The 25245-nt window shown below is 40.5% G+C and overlaps 1 protein-coding gene across 1 annotated transcript; it reads left to right on the top strand.

Annotated features, from left to right (window-relative positions):
- Positions 1-110: 110 nt before the first annotated feature.
- Positions 111-24255, top strand: HMGN3 (high mobility group nucleosomal binding domain 3). Its single transcript, XM_057412477.1, is given in 6 exon segments — positions 111-298; positions 14751-14801; positions 20594-20623; positions 21273-21320; positions 23637-23750; positions 23864-24255. Coding segments are annotated over 6 exon segments (441 nt in total). The 5' UTR covers positions 111-283; the 3' UTR covers positions 24047-24255.
- The last annotated feature ends 990 nt before the right edge of the window (positions 24256-25245 follow it).

Raw genomic sequence — 25245 nt, forward strand, 5'->3', positions numbered from 1 at the left:
CCCGCTCCCGCCGGAGAGGGGGGGCGCCATGCAGCTGGGGAGCCAATCAGGAGCCGGGGCTGCCCAGCTCTGCCCGCCTCGTCGGCGAGGCGGGCGCTGGCGGTGGGGGCTGCCGGGGCGCCGGGGGCGGCAGGGCGGCGCGGCGGGCACCGGGCGCGGGCACAGCTGCGGGCACTAGCGACGCCGGTGCCGCCGCCGCTGCCGCCACTGCCACCGGGCGGATCCACGCTTCAGCCGGAGCTTCTTTCGTCGCTTTACTTTCGCGGCCCGGAGCAGGGACATTATGCCGAAGAGAAAGGTAAGGCGCCCCGGGCGTGTGATGGGTCCTGCCTCCGCGTCTCCCCCGGGCAGAGCCGGTGGGTGAGCTGCGCGCTGGGGGCCGGGGACGCCCGCTGCTCCGCCGCCGCTGTGCCGTGCCGTAGCTCGCGGATTGCTCCCTCACACGGGTATTTTGCTGCCTGTTGCAAGCCCCCTCCACCCCTCCCAGCACTGCCGCCCCCTGTTTACTTTCCCACTGCCGCGCGGGGCTGCATCGCCCCCGTCCCCGGGGGGTGAAGGCGCGATCACAACTCCAGGCCCCCCTCCTCTCCCTCCGCCACTGGGGAGAAGCGCTGCAGCAGCTGCGGCTTCGCCCCTGGCCCCCGGCGGGCGGAGTTTCCTGCTTGCAAACTCCGCGGAGGGGGGAGCGGCGGGGAAGGGGCAGCCCCCACCCTGGGGCGGCTGGATTTTGCTGCGTCCACCTCTCGCTGTGCCCGGGTGGTGGCTCCGAGGGTAGAAGGGAGGAGGGGAGAGGCAAGCCATGTTTAAAACAAACTACACCCTTCTCCTCGCCTCCCGCGGCAGACCCGTATGTACCAACTCCGGCGCCCAACCGGGCAGGGCCCCCGGGGGCGGGGAGGCGCCTCCTGAGGGGGCGCGCGCGGCCCCCGCCGCCTCCCCGCCGGGCCGGGAGCCCAACGACGAGGGTGAAGGGCCATGGCCGGTGTCTCCCTGTCGCCGTCCGTTTTCCGCTCTGCGGGCATCTCAGGGCGGACAGCCGCCTCGGGAGGGAGCTGCGGGGGGGGGGCGGTTGTGAGACCGAAGGGACAGGAGAAACTTAGGCGGCGGCCCTTCGGCAGCCGGGCTCGCTGTGGTGGGGTTTGGTGGCTTTTCTGTCACTCTCTTCGCTGCGCGGCGTCGTGGCCGCGGGCAGCGGTTGCGGTCTGGCAGAAGGCAGGCTGAGGGCGGGCGGCGGCAGCTGGCCCCCTTCCTGGCGAGCGGCGGAGGGGCGAGCGCCCGGCCCTCGGGGTGCGCACCCGCGGGAGGCCCCGCTGGAGGTGATCCTCGTCAGGAACTCGCCGCCTTGCCTTCTGCAGGCGCCGGGTGAGGACAGCAAGGGGCTTGGCACTGATACACGCAGTGCCAAAAAATCATAGCTGCGGTCATTTAATTGTAACTAGGTCAACCAAAGCAAAGCAGTTTGTGTTTTGGGGGATTTCCCAAATGTCACCTGTGACCTCCTAATACACCCTAATTCAGCACTTTAATAAAAGTTATGATGGCTTCCAGGGAGCTCTGTTCAGCTGTTGTCCTTTTGTTATTCTTCATGAGAGGTGTCAAAGTGTCAAATTGTCGAGTACACTGCTGAATTATTTAATTCATTGTTAAGAACGTGATTCTAGTCCTGAAAATGGATACAGCTCTGGGGCTGACTGTGTTTATTGGGACAGTTGGGCTTGGAGTTATGGAATGCTTTTCCTCTTGCTCTTCTGTCATTGCACCCTCATGTAGGCCTCAGGTAGTGTTTCTGCTGTTTTAGCACCGTTGCTTATCATCACAGAAAAGTTGAAAATCAGCATGTGCCCATTGGACTGTCCACAACTTCTGAAACTTCCAATCCTGTTTCCTTTGCCCTTTTGCGTTCTTATGCTATGGATAACATTTCAGGCTGGCCTGCGTAAGAGGGGGTAGAATTAAAGTCACTCTTGTAGGTTTTTTGTGGTCTGTTGTGAAATGTTTAACAAGAGAAATGATCTTGGAGTAGTAAGTCCACACAAATGAGTCTTCTTTCTAGAAAGATTATAAAAAGGTAATAAAAACATTGCATATGGGATCAGAGCAATGGAAGTGAATTTTAATGGTACAATTTTAATTTCCTTAGCATTGTACAGGTAAATGTTTAAATTAAAAAGATTATACATGAAGTATGGGTTTTGGGTAACATTGGTTCCAGGAAACGTGTGTTATTAATGGCTTTGCTTTTTGAGAAAAAGTGAAATTGCCCCAAGTATTCTACAGTAGTCAATTTTTGCTCCAGAAAAACATCCACAGGGTGAGAAGATAATCATGCAGTGATAGCTGAATGATTACACCAGTCAGCTTCCACATGGAGACAAAACCATCACATGCAGTGCCTAGTCAGTTCTTCTGTTAAAATTTCTAACTTATATAAACCCTTCTAACACTTAAAGTTTTATAAGGAAATAAACTTCAAAAGTCAAAATGAGAAATCTTGACAGTTATGGAGGTAAATAAATAAATCAAATAAATAAATCATATTCCAGAAAGGGCACAAATCCGCCTGTACCTGTTTTTATGGATGCCTTGGTTATCTAAACTGGCTGGTCCTTTCTGTTCGATTTTCTTTTCATGTCTGATTTTTCTTTTTTTTTTTCATCTCCATGTAAGCAAAAGTCAGTTGCTGAGTCCCTGGCCTTATTATTAGTAATATGAACAAAAAAATATAGGGCTGTCTCCCCATGTCTAGAGGGCTGCAGCCCCAGGTATTGGGATGTTGCTACTCATTCCTTGAGGGTTGTGGGGAAAAGGAAAAACTTCATGTGTGTTGAGATGGTGTTAAATACTGTGCTAAAACAAAAAGGTATTGAACTCTGGACTCCTGTCAGATTACTGCATCCTTTATCTGTTGTAATAATATGTTGTGTGAATGTGGCCTTTCACAAGAAGAATGGCATGACAGTGTGGGATAAACCAGAATGCTTGTTGTGGTATTGATAGCAATGAAATGAATTGAGGTGTTTTGTTTTGTCGCTTGCTCAAATTAACTCTTGGGTCATGTTGGAAAACACCTTGACCTTGAAACGGCCCAAACAAAACTGTCTCCATGTCAGCCATAAAAGGATGAAGGTCCATTCCATACCTGATGGTGAGGAGGATCGTGGTACGGTCACAGACACCTGTCTTTATAAGCATACATACATCAGCTTTAATGTGGTCATCATCAAGATGAATGGTACTTAGCCCTTTAAGTAGAATGTGCATCATCTCTGAGGGACCTTAACGGATTGAGTGGTAATTTGTTCAGTACTGGTTGGGGAGCCTCTTAGTTGGGGTTGCACTCCAAAATGACCCAACTTGTTCATTAATCTGATGCTGTGAAACACAGCCTACACCTGACACATTGTTCTGAAAACACTTGGAGTTGAATCAGATGTGAGGACTAAATGTAACTTTTCCAAGTTTTGTTGTTTTAATATCTTTAAATATTGCTGTTGCTTCAGAGCAAATAAAAATATGGTTCAATTAGCCATTTCTGTAGGCTATTCAACACTTCTTTGTAATCAGGAATGTTAGTTTCTGCAATACAGTTGATGCTGTGAAAATGTAATGGAGAACATCTGTGGCAGGTTCCTGTTCTGTTATGCAAATTCATTTTCTTTAAAGTCTGAGTTAGTTATAGTTACTACAGAAAAACAAACCCTCTAAGTATTTTGTTCGGAATGCTGCTTCTGTAGTGGAAGTTAGAAGGTGCAGTATTTCAGAGTTGTCCTATCATGGTGCATTTAGTTACATGATCACATGCTAGATTTTTTTCGTGGGACTCTTACCTGATTGGCAAAACAACTAGTAAGGTCAATCAGTGTGTTTTCTAGTCCTTGGAGTTAAACACATATCCTTACATTTACAAACCTAGAGCTGTTAAATTCTACTTTTCCTTTTTTTTCTTGACCTGAACTCAATTCTCTTTGTGAAATTCTTCTACATGTTTGAGTTGCATTTCTGAAGTGTTATGAATACTCAAAGATAAATGTTGTTCCTCATTCACTGATGGAGGGGTAAAAAATCTGGACAGACATCTTAAGCTGAGAATCCAAGATGAAGGAACCATTCCAACAACTTGGCCATTTACTTCTGTGCCCCGTTTCCCTATCAAGCACCTTCTGCACTCAAGTGGTGCATTTGTTGTTACTTCTCCAAATCTGCTGTCTTGCTTTGTGGTGCGTACGTAGAGGAACTTGCAGTAGTGACCAGTTCTCTAAAATTTTGTTGGAGCAACTTGTATGTGATCAAATACCAATTAACTAATGAAGCTGAGGGTTCTGCAGATGACAGTTCTGTTTGCTGTGGCTCTGAATGTTCGCTGTTGCTCTTTGGTCTGTAGAATGAGGTGTAGATCTTGTGCAAAGAGTAGCAGGTGAGTTTGCGTTCATGGTGCAGGAGTATGAAGTACACTGAAGTGCTGTTCAGCTGCATTTCATGTCCATTTCCATGTTTTAATACTTAAGCTGTGTATCAGTCTGTGTCAGTTCAACGTACCACATGTAACATAGTGGTTATCTTCATTTTGAAGCTACTTGGCAGGAGAGCAGTTCCAGTGATGTTGTGAGGACACTCGCCTTCTTAACTTGTTTCATTACTAGGGTTGGAAGCTCTTTGTGGCAGAGGCATACTTCAGTTTTGCCCAGAACACAACTAACTGCACACATTGGTAGCAGTGGGATGCAGAAATAGGAGAGGTTCCGTATTTTATTTCATCATCTGGAGGTGATTAGTAGGGTAAAGGGGCTCAGTACAAGATCCATATGTGTTGGCTGCTGCCCTCTCCCCACTCCCGTTTTGTTCCACTTCTCCTTCTAGACTTTTGCTTGAACTCCCCATGTTTCATGCTGCTTACTGCTTCCTCCTTTCTCCTTGTGCAACATGAAGACTAAGAGCAGAAGTCAGAGCTATGAAAAGGTAGATCTTTTTCCACTTTTCCTATTAGATCAATCCTAGACCACTTAGTTACTACTGGAAAACAGGGTAGGCAACAGCCAAAGATAGCCTTCTTTGCATCTGCATTGCTGAGGTACCCCTGAATTTGACAGACTCCTGCCTAACCTACCAGCAGAGCCTTCATGTGGGCTTCTACCTTCAACATCCTATGCAGGGACAGGTAAAACGATTGCTTTGTAAACATGCACTTAACTTTCAAGCACAACAAAGAGGTGCCTGAGCAACTTAAAAGATTGCAGAAGTCTGCTACAAGAGAAGAGGAAGTTTTCTCACCGATTTTAGAAATTGTACCACTTGTAATGAATTTGTAACTATTAAGAATTTTAAACCTCGACGTATTTAAAGCAATTGCAAACTGCTTAGGTGGCCTACACCAAGTATCTGTTGTGACCAGACTGACTCAGAGGATCTACATCTTTCACAGAAAGATTAAGTAGAGAAGATCACAGATTTTTATCTGTGCGTGGTACACTTGGATGTAATACAGTGTAGCAGTATTGAGTGGCACAAAGGAAAATCATTCTTGGGAAATGTTGCTATGCCATGTTGCATTAAATGATACTTACAGGGCTGTTAAATTACATGCAGAAATATTCGTCCATGTTTTATATTGAAGATAGTCATAGCTAAAACTATGTCATTATCTCTAACCTGAAGTCTGCTTTTTAGGGTTATGGAGATGAAAAGTTCATTGACCAAGGATTTATAGATCTAAAATATTTCTGATTGCTTTATATGAGTCTGTAAAAAATTTGACCCATTCATTAGCAATTTGTGACAGTGTATATAAATTTTTGTCTTAGACCACACTGAAATACAATTAGACTTCATTAATGGACAACTCTCAGTGAATTGCCAATTAAAAATCATCCTTAGTGGTCCTTGGGTGAATTAAAGCGTGGTACCTGATGAGCTGTAGCCAGTAGTACAATCTACTCTGTAAGTCATCACCTCTGAGTTCATAACTAACCAGGTGTAGGTAATCTTTTTATATACAATAGTTCAACACAGCAAGGGTGGTAATATTGTTTTGTATTCTAGAGTATCAGTATTGTTAAGTTTGAAAAATAAAGAAGTCCTGTGTGTAAATAGGATGTAGCAGGTATAAGCTATCTAGTTTAAGGCTCCTTTTCTTCTGTGTTACTTGAAAAACTTCTCTTTCTGTGCTGTTTTATACCCAAGCAATAGCTGTGAATAGGCCTGGTATGGTCCAAGGTGTATTGTAATTTGAGAGAAACTATATGAAGTTGAATTTTGCTTGACATGATTGCTGTATTGTATTTTGTGCAAAGAGTAAGTAAACCAGAAATTCTTCTTGGAAATTAGCACTTTGTAGGATCGTAATGGCCACCATCTATTTTCTGTTCTTTAGCTGCACTCTATTCCAGCCAAAACCAGCACACACAATGTTTTATCCCATGGCCCAGTAGCCAAAAAGGTGTTTTCATCTGCTGGACTTACATTTTAGGCCATGATCCTCTTAACAGTTGCTTACTTAACAAGTTTGGACATGCGTTTGATTATTTTTTTCTTTATTTAAATCCTGGATCATTTTACTGTTCCAATTTAGACATGTTGCACAGTGACGCAATGATTTTGTGGTAACCTGTTAGAAGGGGGTAGGCTGGGAATGGACAATTGGCTGTATGCAGAAGTAAGATGCTTTTATACCAGTTTTGTTGGCAAAATTGGCAGTGTGAGACTCACAGTTTGGACAATAGTCAAACAGATATTTCAAGATGGCATGTACAGGCCAAAAGAAGCAATTCCAGATACTCATTCCTGTTCTTACTCTGATTTAGTCTGTGGGAGATTGTGCGTGTTTGAGGTAGTTTTTGGCCAGATATGTCTGCTGATCTAGTTTCCTATATCTTGGCACAAAGACTTAAGCTGGTTTATGGGCGGGAATGATTAGATGAGGAAGGGCAGAACTCTTAGCAGCAGTCAGGCATTTATCAGCCTTAGCCAGACCTTCTTTGGTTGTCCTTAACTTAGGGAGAAATTAATTAGAATAATCGGAACAACTTAGTGGTCGGTAAGATTGAGTCCTTGGACTCTTGGGGAGGGAGGAGTCCTTGTATTTTTGTTTTTTTTTTCCCCTTTGCCGTCTTTGGAAATTGCCAATTTTCAGTTAATTACACCTGCAACTTGGAGATACAGCTCCTGTCTTCCTGCAGTAAACAGTGGGTGTACTTGGGAACAGTGAAAGCTGCAAATACAAAATGCTGTGTTCCCTGAGACTGTTGGGATTGGTCTGCAGAAAACAAAAAATTGTGTATGTTCTCATCAACATGGGCTTTGTTGGGACTGTTGGGTGGTTTTGCTTTTGCCACCTAGCTTTCTCTGTTGTCCTAATGCTACCTGAGTGTGGTAGTAGTAGACAGTGCTTCTATAGTTGGCAATCAGCTGTCTAATGACATTTTTACCTCTGCAGTGTTCCATTTCTCTCAAGTAGAGCTGAGGAGAGGTGTTGGTGCTGTGTTTGTAGTATGAAAACATCCTGCATCATTTCTTCCTTATCCTACCTGCACCCTCCTGGAGACATTTTATTTTTCTTTTCTCTTGAAACTGTTTTTAGGTTTCTATGAAGCCCTCTATTCTGGCTGTTGTAGTAGAGCAATACTGCTGTTAACCACAGCTGAAATTATTACCGGGCTGTAAAAGGTCAGTGTACCTAAGGCATTGTATCAGTTTGTGCCTTTGGTACCTACCTCGTAGTTGTGGACCTACTGTCACCGTCTCAGAGGTCTGACGTCCTGTAGCACCAGTTAGTTGAAACAACAGAAAGGTTCCTTTCTAGATTATTGTGGTTTTATCACAGTTATGTCCTCTAGGAGGGGAAGAATTGTACGCCCTTTTTCAGTCATTCAGAATATCATGTTCATTGTCAGAGGTGGCTATTCTCAGGAATTGATTGTTACTGAAAATGGTTGCTGAATCTTTAAGTAGATATTTTTCTTTATTACTGTTTTTTTTTTTCAGATGCACTTTGTGCTGGCTTTGCTTTGCAGATCTGATCAGTTCAATTTAGATGCAGATTTTGGAGCCTCATCTTTAAGATTTTAAAAACTGCCTGTGTATGTTGACTTAGATGAGTTAATCAGCTTTGAAAGGTCAAAGAAATGATGTTATTAGGGATTGGATTTCATCCATCATGTTCTTTGAATCTGTGTTTTTTATTTTATGGTGGCAGTAAAATGATTAAGCAAATATTGGGACAAGAATTTACTTACTACCTAGCTGAATTCTTACGTTTGGTATAAGAGGAAACCAAGCAATTTCAAATGCGCTGTGCTCACTGCTCCCATGGCTGATCTGTATTTTTCAAAATACAGCTGATTACTTTACTTGCTGAAAAAGGAACTGTTTACTTTTAAATTACAATGCTGGGGTGTGTGTGTGTGTGTTGGAGATTGTGGGTTTTGTTTTGTTTTTTTTTTTGTTGTTTTCTTTGTTGTTTTAATCAGAGCCTCTAGAAATTGCTCGTACTTCTTCACTCTGCTATAGGTAGAAGATATCACATTAAAAAATCTGACTACAGGGAAAACAAACTTGGAAGGAAAAATAAAAACCAAACCATTTGTGAGACTTACAAAATATCCCAACAAATACAAATGAATTTTAAATTATATTGGTCAATCTTTGACCTTTTTTTTTCAGTGGGAATACCAAAACCTCAAATCTACAGTGAAGGAATTTCCTCTTCTGGAAAAGCATTTATTTTCCCTGGTTTTGAATATCTAGAAGTACCCAAGGCCTGACTGGGTTTCTGGCTTGCCTGGAATTGCTCACAGAAGCTACCTCTTAAGAATTAAGGAATATAATAAAATGCATTTCCTAAACCTAATGATTTTGCTTAGAACAAGAATGTTTGGTTTTTTATTTTCTTATATATTCTTTGAAAATGCAGTGCATATCAACCAGTCACTCTTTGGCTTGAATCTCTTACCAAGAATGGAGACTTTTCCCTGATGTTTTTTCCCCCTAATTGTATATTAATACCAGGGGATATTTATGGTCTTCATTATATTTAAGATTTTAAGTACCACTTGTCTTTTCAGAGGTTTATGATCTTGACATTCTCCCCAAAAGAATTAGAAAATTAAATATTCTACTCTTAATAGATGTAAGGTGGAGGGATTTAAATCTAAAAATGACATATTGTGTAATACTTCATTGTAATAGTTCTCAACAAAAAGATTACAATATACTCAAAGAATAAAAAGCAGGACTTTTTGTTTGGGTTTTTCTAATGGATTTTTTTTTTAAGAGAGCAAGACAGGTATCACTTTGGTTGGGTATTTAAAGAATCCATCCCTAACAAGATTTATTATGTACTTCACTTGTAGTTTTGTCAGAATTACTTGGTTTTTTTTATTTGGTGGCATACAAGTTTTTTTCCCTGTCCAGGATCAGGCTCTAGGTAGAAAAAAGAAATGAACAGGTGTAGTAGGAAGAATACCTGATTTCTTAAAGCATTTATTAGAGTAAATTAACTTTACTTGTAAAGTTCTTGGCTTGGCAGTGAGCGCTGTTTTATCCGCTGAAAACAGATGAAAGAACTAGCTATAAACAAAGGTTAATGGTAAGATGCTGAAGGAGATAAATGTGGAAACAGTGGTTAGAAGGGTGTTGTAGGAGTTGGCTGATGTTAAATTAGTCAGTATGTAGTCTTCATTAATCTAAACCCAGAAATAAACAGCATTTTAATTACATTTATGAACAGGCACAAAGTTCAGAAGTGCTCTGAAGACAAATAATTAGAAATTCTAGCATGCATAAGGAAACAATTTATTGTATTAAATTTAGTCTAATGTAGAGTCCTACTCAAAGGGAAATGAGGGCAGAAAAAAAAAATAGAAAAATGGTGCAGTAAACCTGGAAAAAGCTTAGGATTTGATATGTGTTCTCTTCTTGCACTGTGGTTTTGTTGCGAGCTTGTATTTTGGTGACGGAAGTTGTTGTAGGAATGACCAAAGCATTACATCGTGGAAATGGCAGCTAGAACAGTGAGCCAGGAAAGTATCTACTGGCAAATCCCATTGCAGGCATCGTATTGAGATGTGGCTGGAACAGAACAGCTTGCAAGGAAGGGAGGAGAGTGCTCAAGTGTTAGGACAGTTAAGGCTTTCTGCCTTTCTAACTTGATAAGCTGGTAGTTAGGATGAAATTGGCATCTGATTTTTCATTCGTTCTTTTGTTTGGGTGTTTTGGTTGCTTTTTTTGTAATTAATGTGGGTATGAAAAGACTAATTTCTGTCCCATCAGAGCCAGGGTGTTGAGTTTCAGCTGGTAATAAGATCCTTCAGAGAATGAGTGGTCTATTTAATTTTATAAGCAACCTTCTGTGCTGACTGTTACTTCTTGCATAGTTGTATTCTCATTCTTCATGCTTTTAAATGTACTCCTTTATAATAGTACAATCCATTCATTTAAGCACAAAATATTTATCCAGAAGCCAGTCACTGCAAGTTTAAATGTACCTTTGGATCTCTTGAACAGGGAGGTGCTTTCACTACTTTGTTATGGTACTCTCATTACATCCTGCTTATATTGCAGGGGGTTGATTAGAAGACTTGAAGCTTTTAGTTTCTTTCGTGGTGCATCTCTACCAGGTAAACCCAGCCTTAAGGACAATTTAAAAAGGAAATTTGCCTGTGTATACTATTAAATGCTTCCTTAAAACATTTACCTAGTTTTCTATTTTCAGTTTAACAGCTCTGTAATGGTGTTGGCATTGCAGATACTGCAGTGTTGTCCTGGTGCAGGGAAGCACTAGTTCTTCTATGTACTTCGCAGCTGGTGAAATGCTGGAACTGTGTATACAAACAAGCTTAATTTTGATATTGCTTTGATAATTTTTTTAATGTTCTCTATACTGTATTCATGTTCCTTTGTTTTGTTCTGTCTTCTCAAATTAATTTTTGTAGGTTGTCCTTTAAAAGGGGTGTGAAAAAAGCAAATAATAAAAAAAAAGAGTTGATTGCTGGTAGGGAATCTGGCATGCAACCTTCCAGGTTAATCTTGTGGTATAAAAGTTATGCAGCTCTGACAGATCTTACAAAGCTTAGCTACAGCTTAATTTACAATCTTATTGCTAACATGTAATGCTAATTGAGTTATGACACAATGTGTGGTCATCTGAACCTAAAACTTGCTATTAGTTTAAATGTGAAAAGCATATTTAGAGTTAGCCAGTCAGCTGCTTTCCTTCTGTGTACCTCTGTGATTGGAGAATTAAAAATAAATCACCATAATCTGTGTCCTTGTTTGCCTTTTTTTTTTGTCTGTCTTGTCTCTTGTAGGTATCCATACACTAAGGCACAAAGGGTCTATAGGGTAGTACACGCATGTGACAGAGTATAGCTGAAGAATTACTGAGGTTGGAGAAGAGACCTTGTCAAGCAGTTCAGCGCTTGCACTGGTCTTTGATTTTGCGGCACAAAACTTGCAGTTTATATAGTACTGCTCCTGACTAGTTTACAATGTGAGGCACAGTATCCAGGGTGTGTTTAAATGTAAGTGGGCTGTCATGTGAAATATGGTGAGCCACAGCATTACACCAAGGAAAACGTGGCAAGGGGGTGGGTTGCTTAGTATGTTTGGTTGCTTTGAAATCAGAGATCCTTCAGTAGTTTGTCACCAGGACAAAAGATGGGGGAAGGATTCCTGTGGAAGAGTTAGAGACAGGTACTTTAAGGTTTTGGTGGTATCTACATAAAAGTCCTGTGACTTCCAGACGCTAGTGCAGACAGTCGCTGCTTGTGGCATGCCACCTTCTGTGGGAACTATGCTTGGCACAAATCCATTTGTGTACGAATCTGTCTGGTCCCTAGAGAGAGGTAAAAGGTACTGCAGAAACTAGCATGAAGATCCAGATCAGCTGGGATTCACTGGGATGTCTAAGCAGGATCGCAGACAGGAAAGGAAGTTTCTCTTCCTCTTTTAACAAATATACTCTAACCATATCTGACATATTTTTTTGATGTGTCTATTGGCTTAAAGTGTCCCAAGCTGCTTGCAACTGCCCTGTGCCACTTCATTCTTGTCTGTTGTACTGGCTCAATTGTTTGTGCAGCTGTGCAGTAAAATGGTTCTGCTGGAGCGGGGAAGACTATATATTTATAATTTGTATATATATTTATAAATTTGTTTAAGCAGCAGACTGTTTTTCAGCTGGATCAATTACCTTATTCATGACATGGCCTTCCACGCAGCTCTGCCAGCATGTGGGGAGCCAAGGCCCTGGGAGGATGAGCACAGCCTCCAAACACCTGGACTTGTAGTGGTTGCAGAGAAGAGGAAGCTGGTCTGAAATGGAAATGAGAGCATGTCAGAACCCCTTGCTGCTTATTCACACTTCTGAGATTATTACTGTGCATGTCCCTTCACAGAGGAAAGTTATGTGGCCTTTGGAATTGCTCTTGGATTTTCTAACCTGGGAGGGAATGCTGGGCTAATTAGCTAACTCAATTGAAGTATGTTGTGTAATGTATCGTAGTATACAGTGGTTGTGGTTGCATTAAGAGTATTTTAATATATTTCCCCCCCTGTGGTTAGCCTCATGAACATTTAAAATCTGTTGTCAAACAATTACATTGGCATCTCAAATCAGGCTGCCCTGTCCGTCATGTAGGAGACTTGGTTTTTACTAGTTCTAAAGAGAGTGGGGTAAATTACTGCATGTTAACTGTGCAGTACTGAAGGGTGAATATTTGCACCTGGGCAATTACTGCAGGGCTATCGGCATGTGGCAGTGCCATCTTGTGATGATTTAGCCCTGTTTCAAAGCTCCTGAAAGGGAAGCAGGTTTAAAAAGCCTGATTGTGGAGTGTCAGCTTCATTTAGTTTCTGGTGGTGTTTTTTAGCCTGGCTTCCAATGGAAATGAATCATGCCATCTTTCTGTCCCTACCCCTGAAAAAATTGGGCCTCGCCGTCACTGTGAAAAAAAAGATTATAAAATTGGAGAGACCTTCCTTATGAATAGGTGCTCAGGTCAGGAAAGATGCCATTCGAGTTCCCCCCTCCCCAGGGAAAGGGTGCAGTGCAAGTTTATTAGACTTGAGAAAATTCATGTGAAACAGGTGTTATAAATTCATGGGCTACAGAAAAGCTATCTCCAGAACCTGCACCATATCATGAGCTGAAGAGGGAAGCTGTAGGAAACAAGACTTCGTTATTGAAGAGGGAAGCTGTAGGAAACAAGACTTCGTTATTGACAGGCATCATGGAACTATTTAGTTTTGTTGTACAAACTACGGCTTTTGATGCTCCCTGCATCGTAGCGTCAAGCTGTAGCGACTCTTAAGTAACTGAAAGGCTTTTAGGAATGCAAACCTGAAACGATCCTGTAGGTGGCTGGTGAGGCTGCAGTAGCATAGGGAACAGCCAGGCTCCATTTTGGATGCCTGACTGTTGCTATTCTGAGTTGCTCTGTGCTGCGCAGTGCTGCTTAACTGCCTGCTGTTTTCTAGCTACTTCGATGATTTTTAAACCAGCTGCTGTCGTGGCATGCTTCCTTTCTGTCAGGAGAGCACACAGTAACAAAGCCATGTTTTATTCTCTGGTGGGGGGTGTCCTTCTCTAAGTATGTTAGAGTCCAGTGCCAGGAGAAGGCAGTGGTCAACTGCTGCACACTAGCCGTTTTTTTTATTCTGCTCCAAACCATAACTGTGTAACAGACATTCCATATCAAGATCTGTGGGTGAGGTTTGGGTTAGGGTTGCAATGGAAAGGCAAAGGGAAAGATAGCTAGCCTGCTCCTTTACTGATTGAAAAACAAAACAGCAAGCAAATTGTCTTCTCTGCTGCCTGCTAAATGCCTTTTTGAAACACATGCCGTTGCTGTAGTTCTCCTCTAACTGCTGCTGCTCGCTGTTTTTCCATGAATCGTTTGCTCTTAGGTGAGAACCCAGTCATTTGCAAAACATGAAGTAATATATCTTGAGTTGTGTAAAAAAAACAAAACCAAAAATCCCCAAATAACCCCAACAAGCAAACCCCCCAAAACAACAGCTCACAAACTTGATTTTACACACACATACCTGTGGTTTAACTAACATTTCTGTAGTACCTCTGAAAAGCTATCTTTGAAATAGTAGGGTTGATACTTTGTTCTTGAGAAGAAATATGTTTGTCCCTAGCTTTCCTGTCGGTGTCTTGGTGTTTTACTGATTTTTGCTGTTCTGATGGAGGAGATGAGATGAAGGAAAGATACCATTAAAGCTTTCAGCTGAGTGAACCTGAGGCGCAAATTGAGTAAATGAGGTAAAAAAAATCACTTATTTCAGTAATGCTGTGCTTTTTTGGTTCATCATATCTCATTACTACTTAGGTTCATGTTTGGGAAGAAACATGTTAAATTTCTCAGAGATTTCAAAAGCCCTATAGAACAAACCTCAGATTTCCAGTTCATACTTTTGTGCTGCCGACTGCTGATGAGATGTAACTCCCACTGGAACCTGCAGATGCTTTAGTTAATTGGCAAGAGAGACCACTGAGGGATGATCTGTGATATGATATGATATGATATATGATATGATATGATATGTATGTACCTGGTGATGATCAGTCCTTGTGTTCTTGTTGGAAAATCTAGAATTACTCTGGTACAGTGTTTCTTGTAAATACTAATGTAAATTTGCCAGACTTCAAGTTACTGAAATGTATGAAAAGAAGACTTAACCATAATCTTCTTGTTGCATGGTTGCTTGTAAGTCTGTAATAAAACCACTGACTTAATATTTTCTTTCAGTCTCCAGAGGGTGCTGAAGGCAAGGATGCAGCAAAAGTAACTAAACAAGAGGCAAGTATTCTTTATTATTTTATTTTTTTAAATGCATTTTGGCATGTAGTTGTTTAAGTGGAGATCTGCAGTCTTGCCCCACTGTTTTCAGAGGGAATAATGACAGTAAACCACATTTGTAACTTATCTAGCATAAATTGCTTTTGGTATACTGAGATTCATGCAGGTTATTAATGCATAAAATAAATTTAAGAAACACTTAGGGCTTTAATAGACAAACTCTGCTGGATCCTGTGACAACAGTGTAAGGTGTTACTGCCTGCAACTGTTGCTCTATCTCTAGCAGGTTGGCAGAAGAAGGTTAATGCGCACACCTAAGCCCGTCTGCTTCAAAACTATTCTTAGCTTAAGTGACTGGTGGAAGGGTGTCTTGAATTAAGATACCAGGCTCTAAACTGGAGCAGCTGACACGTTTGTGTGTTTTATTTGTCTGAATTTATTTTAAGGGCACAGTAACTTATGTCACAGAAGGGAAGGATACCGCTAGTGATACCTTGACCTCTGCAGTAAAGTTTGGTAGTTTGTCACAGCTCTTAATACGAATTTAAAAAACAGGTAGGGAATTATGAGGATTTCATTTTCTTAGGCTGTTATCTTTTGTGCCAGATGAAGTTAAATCAGAACCTTTGAAAGAATAGGTGAATATTCAAATGGATTAATAATTAATTACTCTTCTTCTAAATCTTTGAGCATATTTGAACAGGAAAAAGTAGTCTAATGAAGTTTTACACTTCCTGAATTGAGAAGTTGGTTGTTGCTCAGTCTGGCAGAGAAAGATGGTACAGTGGAAATGTCAAAATATTTCAAACAATAGTAAAGTTTTCAATAAGCTCCAGGAAAAAAAAACGGAGTAAAAAGGAGGTCTAAGAGGAATAGATTCTGATATCTCAGTGTCTTCCTATGGAACTTTCTAGAAGACAAATCAGTTTCTTTTCCATAAAATATGAAAAGGCTGACTAAATCATAGTAAAGTTATAATCTCCTTTGCTCTGAATGAATGTTTTTTTCTGCCCAACTCCAAGAGCCAGAAAAGTTCCTTCTCGTAAAAATTTGAGATCTGATTGCTAGCGTAAGGAAGAAAGACCAAGAATCTTACAGAAATAGGCTCTCTGGAGAGGGCCTGCTGAATGAAGTACCAGAGCTCTTAGTCTTCATTTCAAGGTGAGGTGCTACTGGGGGAGGGAGGGAAACCCGACAACAAAGTAAGATAGTCTCAGTAGATACACCTATAGCTCTTAGTGTGTGAATGAGGAAAATAGTTGTAGGATTAGATTAGAAACTGGGAGCTCTTGGAATAGATAGAATATAAACGGAAAGCGTGGCTTCAGTCTGAACAAAATGAGGCCTCTGTGGATGGCACTGAGGAGATTTTTGAATTATTTTGAACTAAACATCTGAGGGGAGACCGGCATGTTCTTGAGAGTGCCTAGGGTGAAGTCAGAGCTCCCTGTTGTCGTGGAGAGCAGAGGCAAGCGCAGAAGCCATAGAAGTCTGCATCTGAAAATGTAAAGAGCAGCCTTGAGAAATAGAGTGATGTTTAATTCGCATCTATGAAAACAGGCAGTTGAGCCAAAATACAAAAGCTGCAAATCTAAGTCTGGGCAATTCAGAATGTCTGGCTTTAAATGAGGACATTGATAAAATGAGTAACTCAGAAATTTGTGGGGCCGCTGTGACACCAAAGCACAAATTACACAGGGTTGAGAGCTAAGTTGCATTAGTGGTAGAATGGCTTTCTATTATGCGTCTTTAATATTTCTCTAGATTAACTGTATTAATAACTACAGCAGAATCCTTTATGGATTGCCAAGCCATGTATAAATGAGAAGTATGGAGTGTAGAAATTGTGCCAGATGTCATCTGACCACAGTAATTAAAATGGCAGTGGGATGTTAAGGGAGATCAGAGGGGCTCCAAGGACATTGTTAATGGACATTCTGGTTCCCTTTCAGACATTTCGTAAAAGGGATAGGATTGCTTTAGAAAGACAAAGAAGTTAGAACTGTACCTGCCTCCTCTCTGGAGGAACAAATCATAGAACCAGTAAAAAAAATAATCAGCTGTATGTGGTTCTACGTAGTATGGAGGAGCTAGTTAAAAAGACAGTTGTTGGAGAACTATTCTGTAATTGTGGCCATAATAGATTCAGGTTCATCATCCTTGCAAGAATGTAAGTCCAGATAAACTCTGCTGTGGTCAGGTGTGATATCAAGAAAGGGATTTAAAAAAAATAAATAAAGCCTATTAAAAGGAGAAGCAAAAAAGTTTAATGGTTTCAGGTGGCACAGAGGCTCTGTGGTATGCCCTGCTAAAGGCTTGCAGAAACGCATACAGTTTTTCAAAAGCCCCCACTACCCTTCTGCCCCCTCCCCCAGCAACCAAACAGAAAAACCCAGAATGACTTAACAGCAAAAATGGGGAAATGTATTGGCTTTGAAAGGTGTTGTTGTGTTGATGGAAAATAATGAGAAAAGGAGCAAACCCTACAGCACTGTGAATGTGAAGCTGAAAAACAGTAAAGAAACTCCTGCTGTGGAAAATTCTTAGGGAGGTTCTCACAGCAGAGCCGTTTCTCATGGGTGTAGAGTCTGGAGGACGTTCTTTAGTGGAGTGTGAGCGAGAACCAGACAGTATTCCCCAGCATTTGCCAAACTGCTTGCTTTGGCCTCAGCACCAGAGTAACTGAAGGTGATGAAATGCTCCCAGGACTTTACATAAGGGATTCTGGAAAATAAAGCCTGGAGTAGTAGCTTGCAAAAGTAGGGGAGGGTTTGTTTGTTTTGTTGTTTGTTTGTGGGGTTTTTTGGTTGGTTGGGTGGGGTTTTTTAAGTGTATATGGATAAATGTGTAATGAGGGAGTTGACAGATTTTGCAGAGAAGTCATTTTTCAGGCATTTTATTTCTTTGTAGAAGTCAACAGGTCTGAGGATGGCAGCATACCAATTGAGTTTACTTGCATGAAAGAACACTTTTTGATGAGGCTCCCAAAACGGGTTCTTAAAGAAGCTGAACTAGCATGGATTAAATGGATGATCTTCCTAGGAACTGGTAACAAATACACATGTGAGAAAAGAGTGGAGAAGTAGCTAATTTTTATAACGGAGGAGACTTACCAGTGGAATATTGGACAGATTTGTGTTTGGGCTTGTGCTGCTGAATATGTTCATTAGTGATCTAGGAGAAGAGGGACAGAAGTTTCCCCTGCAGTTTGCTCCTCTCTTTCTGACTACCCTGATAAAAAAATCATCAGGGTAGTCAGAAGCCAGAAATAGAGAAGGCTGTTACATCACTGATAACTAGGTGATAAAACGTCAATTGAAACTGATTATGGAGAAATGCAAATGAATACACAGGGGGAGTGATGGTCACCAAATTGGCTGTTCATCAGGGGAGAGATTGTGGAATCAGTGGTTACTAGAAGACATTGGTTCTTCTAAACAAAAGGTAACTAGAATATAGGGAAAAATACTAGAGGACAGAGTGTGAATTAATCAGTGTATCACAAGATTAGTGTGTTGTGTTCCCAGATGTGGGATTAGTAAATGTTCTCCTGACCCTTCCTTATAAGGGTCGTGATAGAATTGAAAGGATACTAAGTATATTGGGACAAAGGATGCAGAGCAAGTTGGGGGAGGGAAAGGGAGAGGACCCAAAACAAACCAAAGCAAAGAGAAAACCACCAGAAACCGAAATGGAAACAAACAAACAAATAAACAAAAAAGCCCAAAGAAAACAAACCACCCAGATTTTCTAGGATTCTTGACTGTCTTGATTTTTCATCTAACAGAGGCGTGATAAAATCATCAGTAACACAGAGCAAGGCAGTTAGGAAATTATTACTCATGAAACTGAAAACAAGAGGAACCTTGTAAAAGGTGAGAAGTTTAAAGGAAAGACAACAGAGGGGGGAAGGTTTTCCTTTTTCTCTTTTCCGCACAGTGCATAATCCTATTAATGGAACTCGCTGCCACAGGATGTTCTGGAAACTGAAAGTATAAATGGGTTCACTAGGTTATTAGACAAATTTATGGAGAAAATGACCCTCAGGGACTAATAAACACATGATGTGGATGTAATACCCAGGTTGGAAAGTTCACAGCTTTAGATTGCCAGAAGCTAGCGCAGTAGGGAAGTGTGCAGCGTTGTTCTGTGTCTGCTCCATTTCATAGCTTTTCCGTAGAAGTTTCCTAGTGGGCCAGTGTCAAACTAACTGTTGGGGTGAGCTGCTAGTTTCTGGGTTAGTACAGTTGCTTGAAGGGGGACAAAAGGGCATCAAAATGTGACTTTTGCTGACCTGACTGTACTTCCCTCCTTAGATAACACAAAATACTTACACACTCTGAATCAGAATTAAAATCATTTAGCCGCTGTGCATTTCTAAAGAACTGGGGGTTTATGCTGCCTTTCTTACGGCAATACAGGCCTTCTATGAAACCAGTCATGGAACAAGAACAGTTTGGGAATGTGGGAGAGAATGAACATATTATCCTCTAAAACAAATAGTTGTTAACAAAATATTCTAGTGCCCAAATGCACTGGAACCAGTTAAGAAAACAGTTTTGTAAAAGAAGGTACCTTGAGCTGGGAGTTCTTTGATTACCTGACCAAGTGAAATGCTTTATTTAACCTCCTGTAGAATAATGCCAGGCCTCAGCATTATTTTACAGCATAAATATTTGATAGCTGAAAATATCTTCAGGTGTTTTTTATAAGACTTCTATTTTAATGAATGCAGGTCTGTGCTATTCACTGCTTTCCACTAAGAATACTTAAGTGGCTTCAATGAATACAAATTACTGCATTCTTCAGATATTAACAGCAGCTTTTTCATGTTGCAAGATGTGTGGAGCCATGTTTTCTTAGCTCAATTTAAATGCGTAATATGTAATTAAGAAGATACATTTGATTCACCTTTTAAGATGTGTTACATTGGATATTTGTCCCAGTTGAGTTGTCCATTTATTTTGGCAGGTTTGTGATGCAGACCAAACTTTAACTGCTTGATAACCATGCTTTGTGACTGGATCATGTGTTCATCTGTTCATCTGTTTTAATGAATACAGAAATACCGTGAACAAACTAATGAGCTTACAACTATTTCTAAGACTTGAGTAATAAATTTATGGAAAAGAACAGATAAATAAAATTGAATAAGGAAGTGTGTTGAAGTGATAAAGAAAGGTGGGAGAAATCAGAGTATCTTTTTTCTTTCCTTTTCAGAATTGGTTAAATAGAAGAAATAATTTCTCCCCCTTGCCCTGCATCTGTCTTTGTGCAGCTGGACTCTCAGATTGAGTGTGTGGGGAACTGAGGAAGTGGAAGGACTTACCTTCATGTTTTGAAATTTTAGCACTCTGATGTCCTCTACGGAAGGATGTTAACTTCATTCTCTTGTTAATCAGATGGCATTTTTTGCCTGCTATTACAAGTAGCATCTGCTAGGTTATAGAAACATCATTCTGAGTCTTTATGAGAAAGGATCGGTGTCCTGTGCGATAGTCAAGCTTGGAGCAGGAAGGGACTTGGAAAATGGGGAGGTATTAAACCATATGGAGATTTAGATGTTATAATATCTGAACAGCTTTTACTGCTGATTTTCACATGACTCTCTCCGTAAAATTTTGTTCAAGGTGAGGAAAAAATGAATTGTGTTTGTCAATAGAGTTGTATTTTGGTAGGGGCGTATTTTATGCTGCCACCGTGAAATGACTGGTATTATATTGCTTTGGATACTGTTTGCTGTCAGCCTATAAAAATGTTTTCTCCTTTTTTTTTCTTTTCTTTTTCTGTAGCCCACAAGACGATCAGCAAGATTGTCAGCTGTAAGTATGTATAACACCTCCTGGTATATACTTTTCTAGGCACATATGGTTTCTCAGACCAAACAGGTTTGTTATATTTGGCTTGATTCACTTTTTATACTTGCTGAGGGATATTAAAGAACTCTAGAGCTGAAGTTAACTGTGCTTTCTTGGTTTCAGTTTTTCAGGTTTCAGCTTGTTCTGACAAAAGATGCATTTCCCCACCTGACCGCAACGCTGTTATGTGCAGTATTGACCTCGTATTATTTTGCAGGCTGATGTTAGTTGTGGAAAAGCAACTACTTCTCCAGGAAGGAGAAGGAGCAGTCCTTCAAGGACCATTTGATGCCCACTGCTAGTATTTGGTTTTAGTTCCTCTTTGTTAGAACATACCTGATTTTATTATTTTTAACAGTAACTGCTTATCTCCATGTTTACTCTTAGAGTGACCCCAAATTGCTTTGCTGGATGGATGAGTGAGCTCATAAGAATGGGTGTGTACAGTGATGAGGTTCCTTTGTGCATTAAGGTTTCTGAGTCTGTTTCTAGATGCAGACTAATGAGCAGGAAGTCAGGGAAGGTGTGTGGTGGGGGAGGCTGGGGTGTGGAGGTGGTTAGCTGGCTTTTGATAATATGTCTAACACATTGTGCAACTAAAAATGTTTTATAGAAACCTGCTCCGCCAAAACCTGAACCCAAACCAAGGAAAACCACCAAGGTAAATACTTTCCTTTTTGATGCCATCATTGTAGCCAATGGTAAACAAGTGTGCTCCTGCTTTGCTCTGCAAACATTTCAGTTCAGAGCGTTTTTGTGAGGCATTGGCTCCCCTGCCCTCCCCGCAGCTCCCTGTTGCCCCCACCCCCCAGGAAAAGAAACAGATCATTCTTTTCTTTCTGTTCCACCCCTTCCTGGCCTCATTACTGGCCCAAACAAAATGTCTTGCCTGTTTGATATGCAGACCATGTAAGTTTGTAGTGAGTTCCATAGTTTAAGAAGAACCTTTACCTTTCCTACACCTTTCCTGGGATGTACAGGTTTGGTGAGTAAGCTGTCCCTGAGGCCTACCAATTTCTGCAGTGGGATTTGGGATTATTCAGTGCCATCCTGTTTCCTTGTCTTGAGGGGCAGTACTTCATTTCACAGTGAGAAACTCTTATCTGTTCTTGAAGCCTGGCCGTTGCTGAGAATGCACAATTATAATTAAAGGTGAAATTAAATGTATTTAAATTGAATGGTTTGTTTTTTCTAGGCCAGTTACAGTCAAATTGAAATCTTATTAGTGTCTGAAATACCTTTTCAGGATTCCTGCATACAGATCATGTACTTCAGAAACTGTAGGTTTATTTGTGCCCAAGGGGAATGTTAAATTAGAGCAATTGTTTTGTCAAGAAAAAAAAAAAAAAAAAGCTGGAAACTGAATCTAACACTCCTCACACTTAAATTTTTTAAATCCTTTTATTGGTATTTCAGTGTGGCAAGTATCAGGATACAGAGTCTGCATGTGAAAGCAAAACTCTGTGACTTCAAGCACTTTATGATTTATGAAATTAAATTACTCATAAAGTCTTGCTGAGTCCATCTTGCTCCCTTTTAAAAGGGGTATTAATAAAGAAGGGAATATGGGAGCTTCTGTAACTTCATGTATGCATTGTAAAATGAGCTCTGTGTTAAGGAGTCAGCCTAAACTGCATGAAAGGCATTTGAAGCTCAATTCAGGTGATTCAAATCCATTACAACGTTATCCTTGGTAGCTTTTTTATACAGTAATCTGTTGGGGTTGTTTTTCCAAACTAACTGAATTTAAGGAGTAAATTTTGAGGAGTATATTCATCTCCGCCTCCTAAACAGAAATCAGAAAGTGTGTACTTTGAACCTGCTTGTAAACAACCAGACCTGGGCATGGATTTGAGATAATTTTTGTTGTTAAAAGTTTGCAAATTATGGGTTTTCTAAGTCAGTTCGTTAGTTTATTGTTTTGTAGGTGAAGAGTCAGGACTCTCATCACCAATAAACTTCTCAGTTAAGCATCATAGCTGCTGTGTAATTTTGAAGGGTGAAAGGAGTCATTCAGGCTGCTCTGGGATTAGGATTACTGGCACTCCCTGTTTACTGCCCCACTCCTGTATGGGGATCACTGGGGAGAGGTGGTTAATGAAAGGAGGCTGGCCTTAATATCCCTGTTCACAGCTACTATTTCCATTTTGAATAGAGAATTTGGAGCAAATGATCACGTAGAAGATCTCTACAGTGTTTACCAAAGCTACTTTAAATACTAATGTAAAATTTTCAATTAAATAACGTCTATGTCCCGTGGTACTTAAAATTCGTAACATATGTCTCTACTAGCGTTAGATCACAAATATAAATATGTACATAGAGAAGCATAAAAAAAAAAGGCAGACTTCAACATACAAATCATTTAAGAGCAGATCTCCAAATGAAACTGTAGCTGTTAAAATAGCCTCTTTTGATAAATTCTCTGCTTTGTGTTGCTGCAGATGGAATTGTATCAGTGTTTGCCTCCCTGGTGTGTTGGTTGGTTCTTTCACTGACACAGAATGAACATCACAGATGTTATCAAACTAACGAAAGAACAGCCAACAAAAATGCTTAATTTTTTAAATCTAATTTAATATTTCATGCTAAAATGTAGTGCTGTTACACCAAGTGTGGTGTTTGTGCTTGGCTGAATAAGCTTTCAATATACTGTAATTGTATTTGTTCATGCAGATATATTGTATATACTTCCCTGTAATACAGCTCAGCTCTACCAAAATGGTCTGAGGAGTTTTTGTATCCCAATAAAGAAGCAGACACCAGCATTTTCCAGAAATTTTGAGAGTCTCTGTATAACTTCTTTTGATATACATTTTCCAGGTAGTCTTTGACTGGTTTTCTGTTTCAGTCCAGCATATGCAGCTTGCCAAGATTTGCTTTTTTAGTTCATATGAAGGTGTTTTTTTTTTCCTAAAGATGTAGGGTGCTGGCTACTCATACAATGTCTATGCCCGTGTTTTTAATCTCCTGTCAGAAGGAACCTGGAACAAAGGCCAGCAAAGGTGCTAAAGGGAAGAAGGATGAAAAGCAAGAAGCTGCAAAGGAAGGTACTACACCATCTGAAAATGGTGAAAATAAAGCTGAAGAGGTACTTTACACACATACCTCCTGCTGATTGAATCAGTGTTTTTTGATTCAGCCTTTCAGACATTGATAGCATGTTCATAATGTTTCTTTTTATTGCCCATAATGTTATTGCAGATTCGCATCTCTCGCTCAACTGTTAGTGTTTGAACATCCAGAGGTGCCCTACCCAGCACACTGTCAGTAAAAGGGCAGATTGAAACAGTGAAAGTTGAGGGTACGGTAGAGCATTCAGCATGTGTGCAGTGCATAGGAACAGATAGTAGTGTGGTGCTTTTCAGTATGAACAGTGGAAGCTGACAGGTAAGGCTTGTATTGCTCTTGAAAAGGTGGGACCAATAATTCAAGAAAAGTGTGTGAATGTACCTGTTCTGATTGTGTAAATGTGAGGTGGACATAGGTTTGAAACTGAGATGTTGCAAATAAGAAATGGAAGGAGCAAGGGTAGTTCGGGTATTTAGGCGTGCAATGGGCAGTTCACTATAGTAATTCGGTTCTTTCTTTCTTCTCTACAGGCTCAGAAAACTGAATCTGTAGGTGACAAGGATGAATGAAATATCATGAAAATTTTGGGTTGATTTTATGTACCTCTTGGACAACTTTTAAAAAATATTTTTATCAAGTATTTTGTAAATGCTAATTTTTTTAGGACTATGATAGTTGACATATTAAACTGTATATGAACATTTCCCTTCTCATAACAGTGCTTTTAGAAATTCCCATTGTTGCCAAGTAATATAAATATCAACTTAATATTGCAAGGTATGTGTAAAATTGGATCAGCATTCCATACACTTGCTTTAAGAAATTAAGTCTTGTGCATATGGTGATGTTTTTACTGTGCGTATTTGAATTTTTCATGCAGTTTTTCTAGAGCAATAATCAGTGGTGCTTTTGTACTTAGGGTTTATGTGATTTTAATGAAACATGGATAGATGTGGCCACCTGCTGACTATCTTGGGTTCTTTTAATGGATTAAAATAAAAGGTCTTCTTGCCTGCAAAACTACAGCCTCCTAATGTTTTCTCTACATCTGAGGAATGCGTTACTCATATTTCAGCTGTTACAAGGAAGACGAAAGGATTTGGCAACAGTTGTTTTGCATGCAGTCTGTTTGCTTTTATGCTGATGTCTGATATGAGAAATACCCACACAGGAGTAGCAGGCTGGGATTTTCAGTGGCCCACAACTTAAGGGACTTATAGATAACATTCTTCATAGATACATTCTTCAGATACACTGTCACAGGGTGAGTAGAATTGTCATATTCTATCAGGTTATTGTGTCCACAATGAGCTATCAATACAGAATGAATTGCTTGATTGATAGAGACATACAGTAACATAAAAGTAGCTTTGTTTCTCCCCTGCTCTCTCTTCATTAACTTGCATTGTATTCTGTAGAAACCTTTCTATCTGCAGCCTCAAATTTAATATAAATAGCAATTGCTGTTCTGCTTCAGCTGAGGACAGTTGTTAATACATTGAAATTGCTGTTAA

Source organism: Pezoporus wallicus, unplaced genomic scaffold (genome assembly GCF_028554395.1).
Source record: "Pezoporus wallicus isolate ANWC-B61680 ecotype Strahan unplaced genomic scaffold, APGP_CSIRO_Pwel_v1 contig_4788, whole genome shotgun sequence".
NCBI classification, from domain to species: domain Eukaryota; kingdom Metazoa; phylum Chordata; class Aves; order Psittaciformes; family Psittacidae; genus Pezoporus; species Pezoporus wallicus.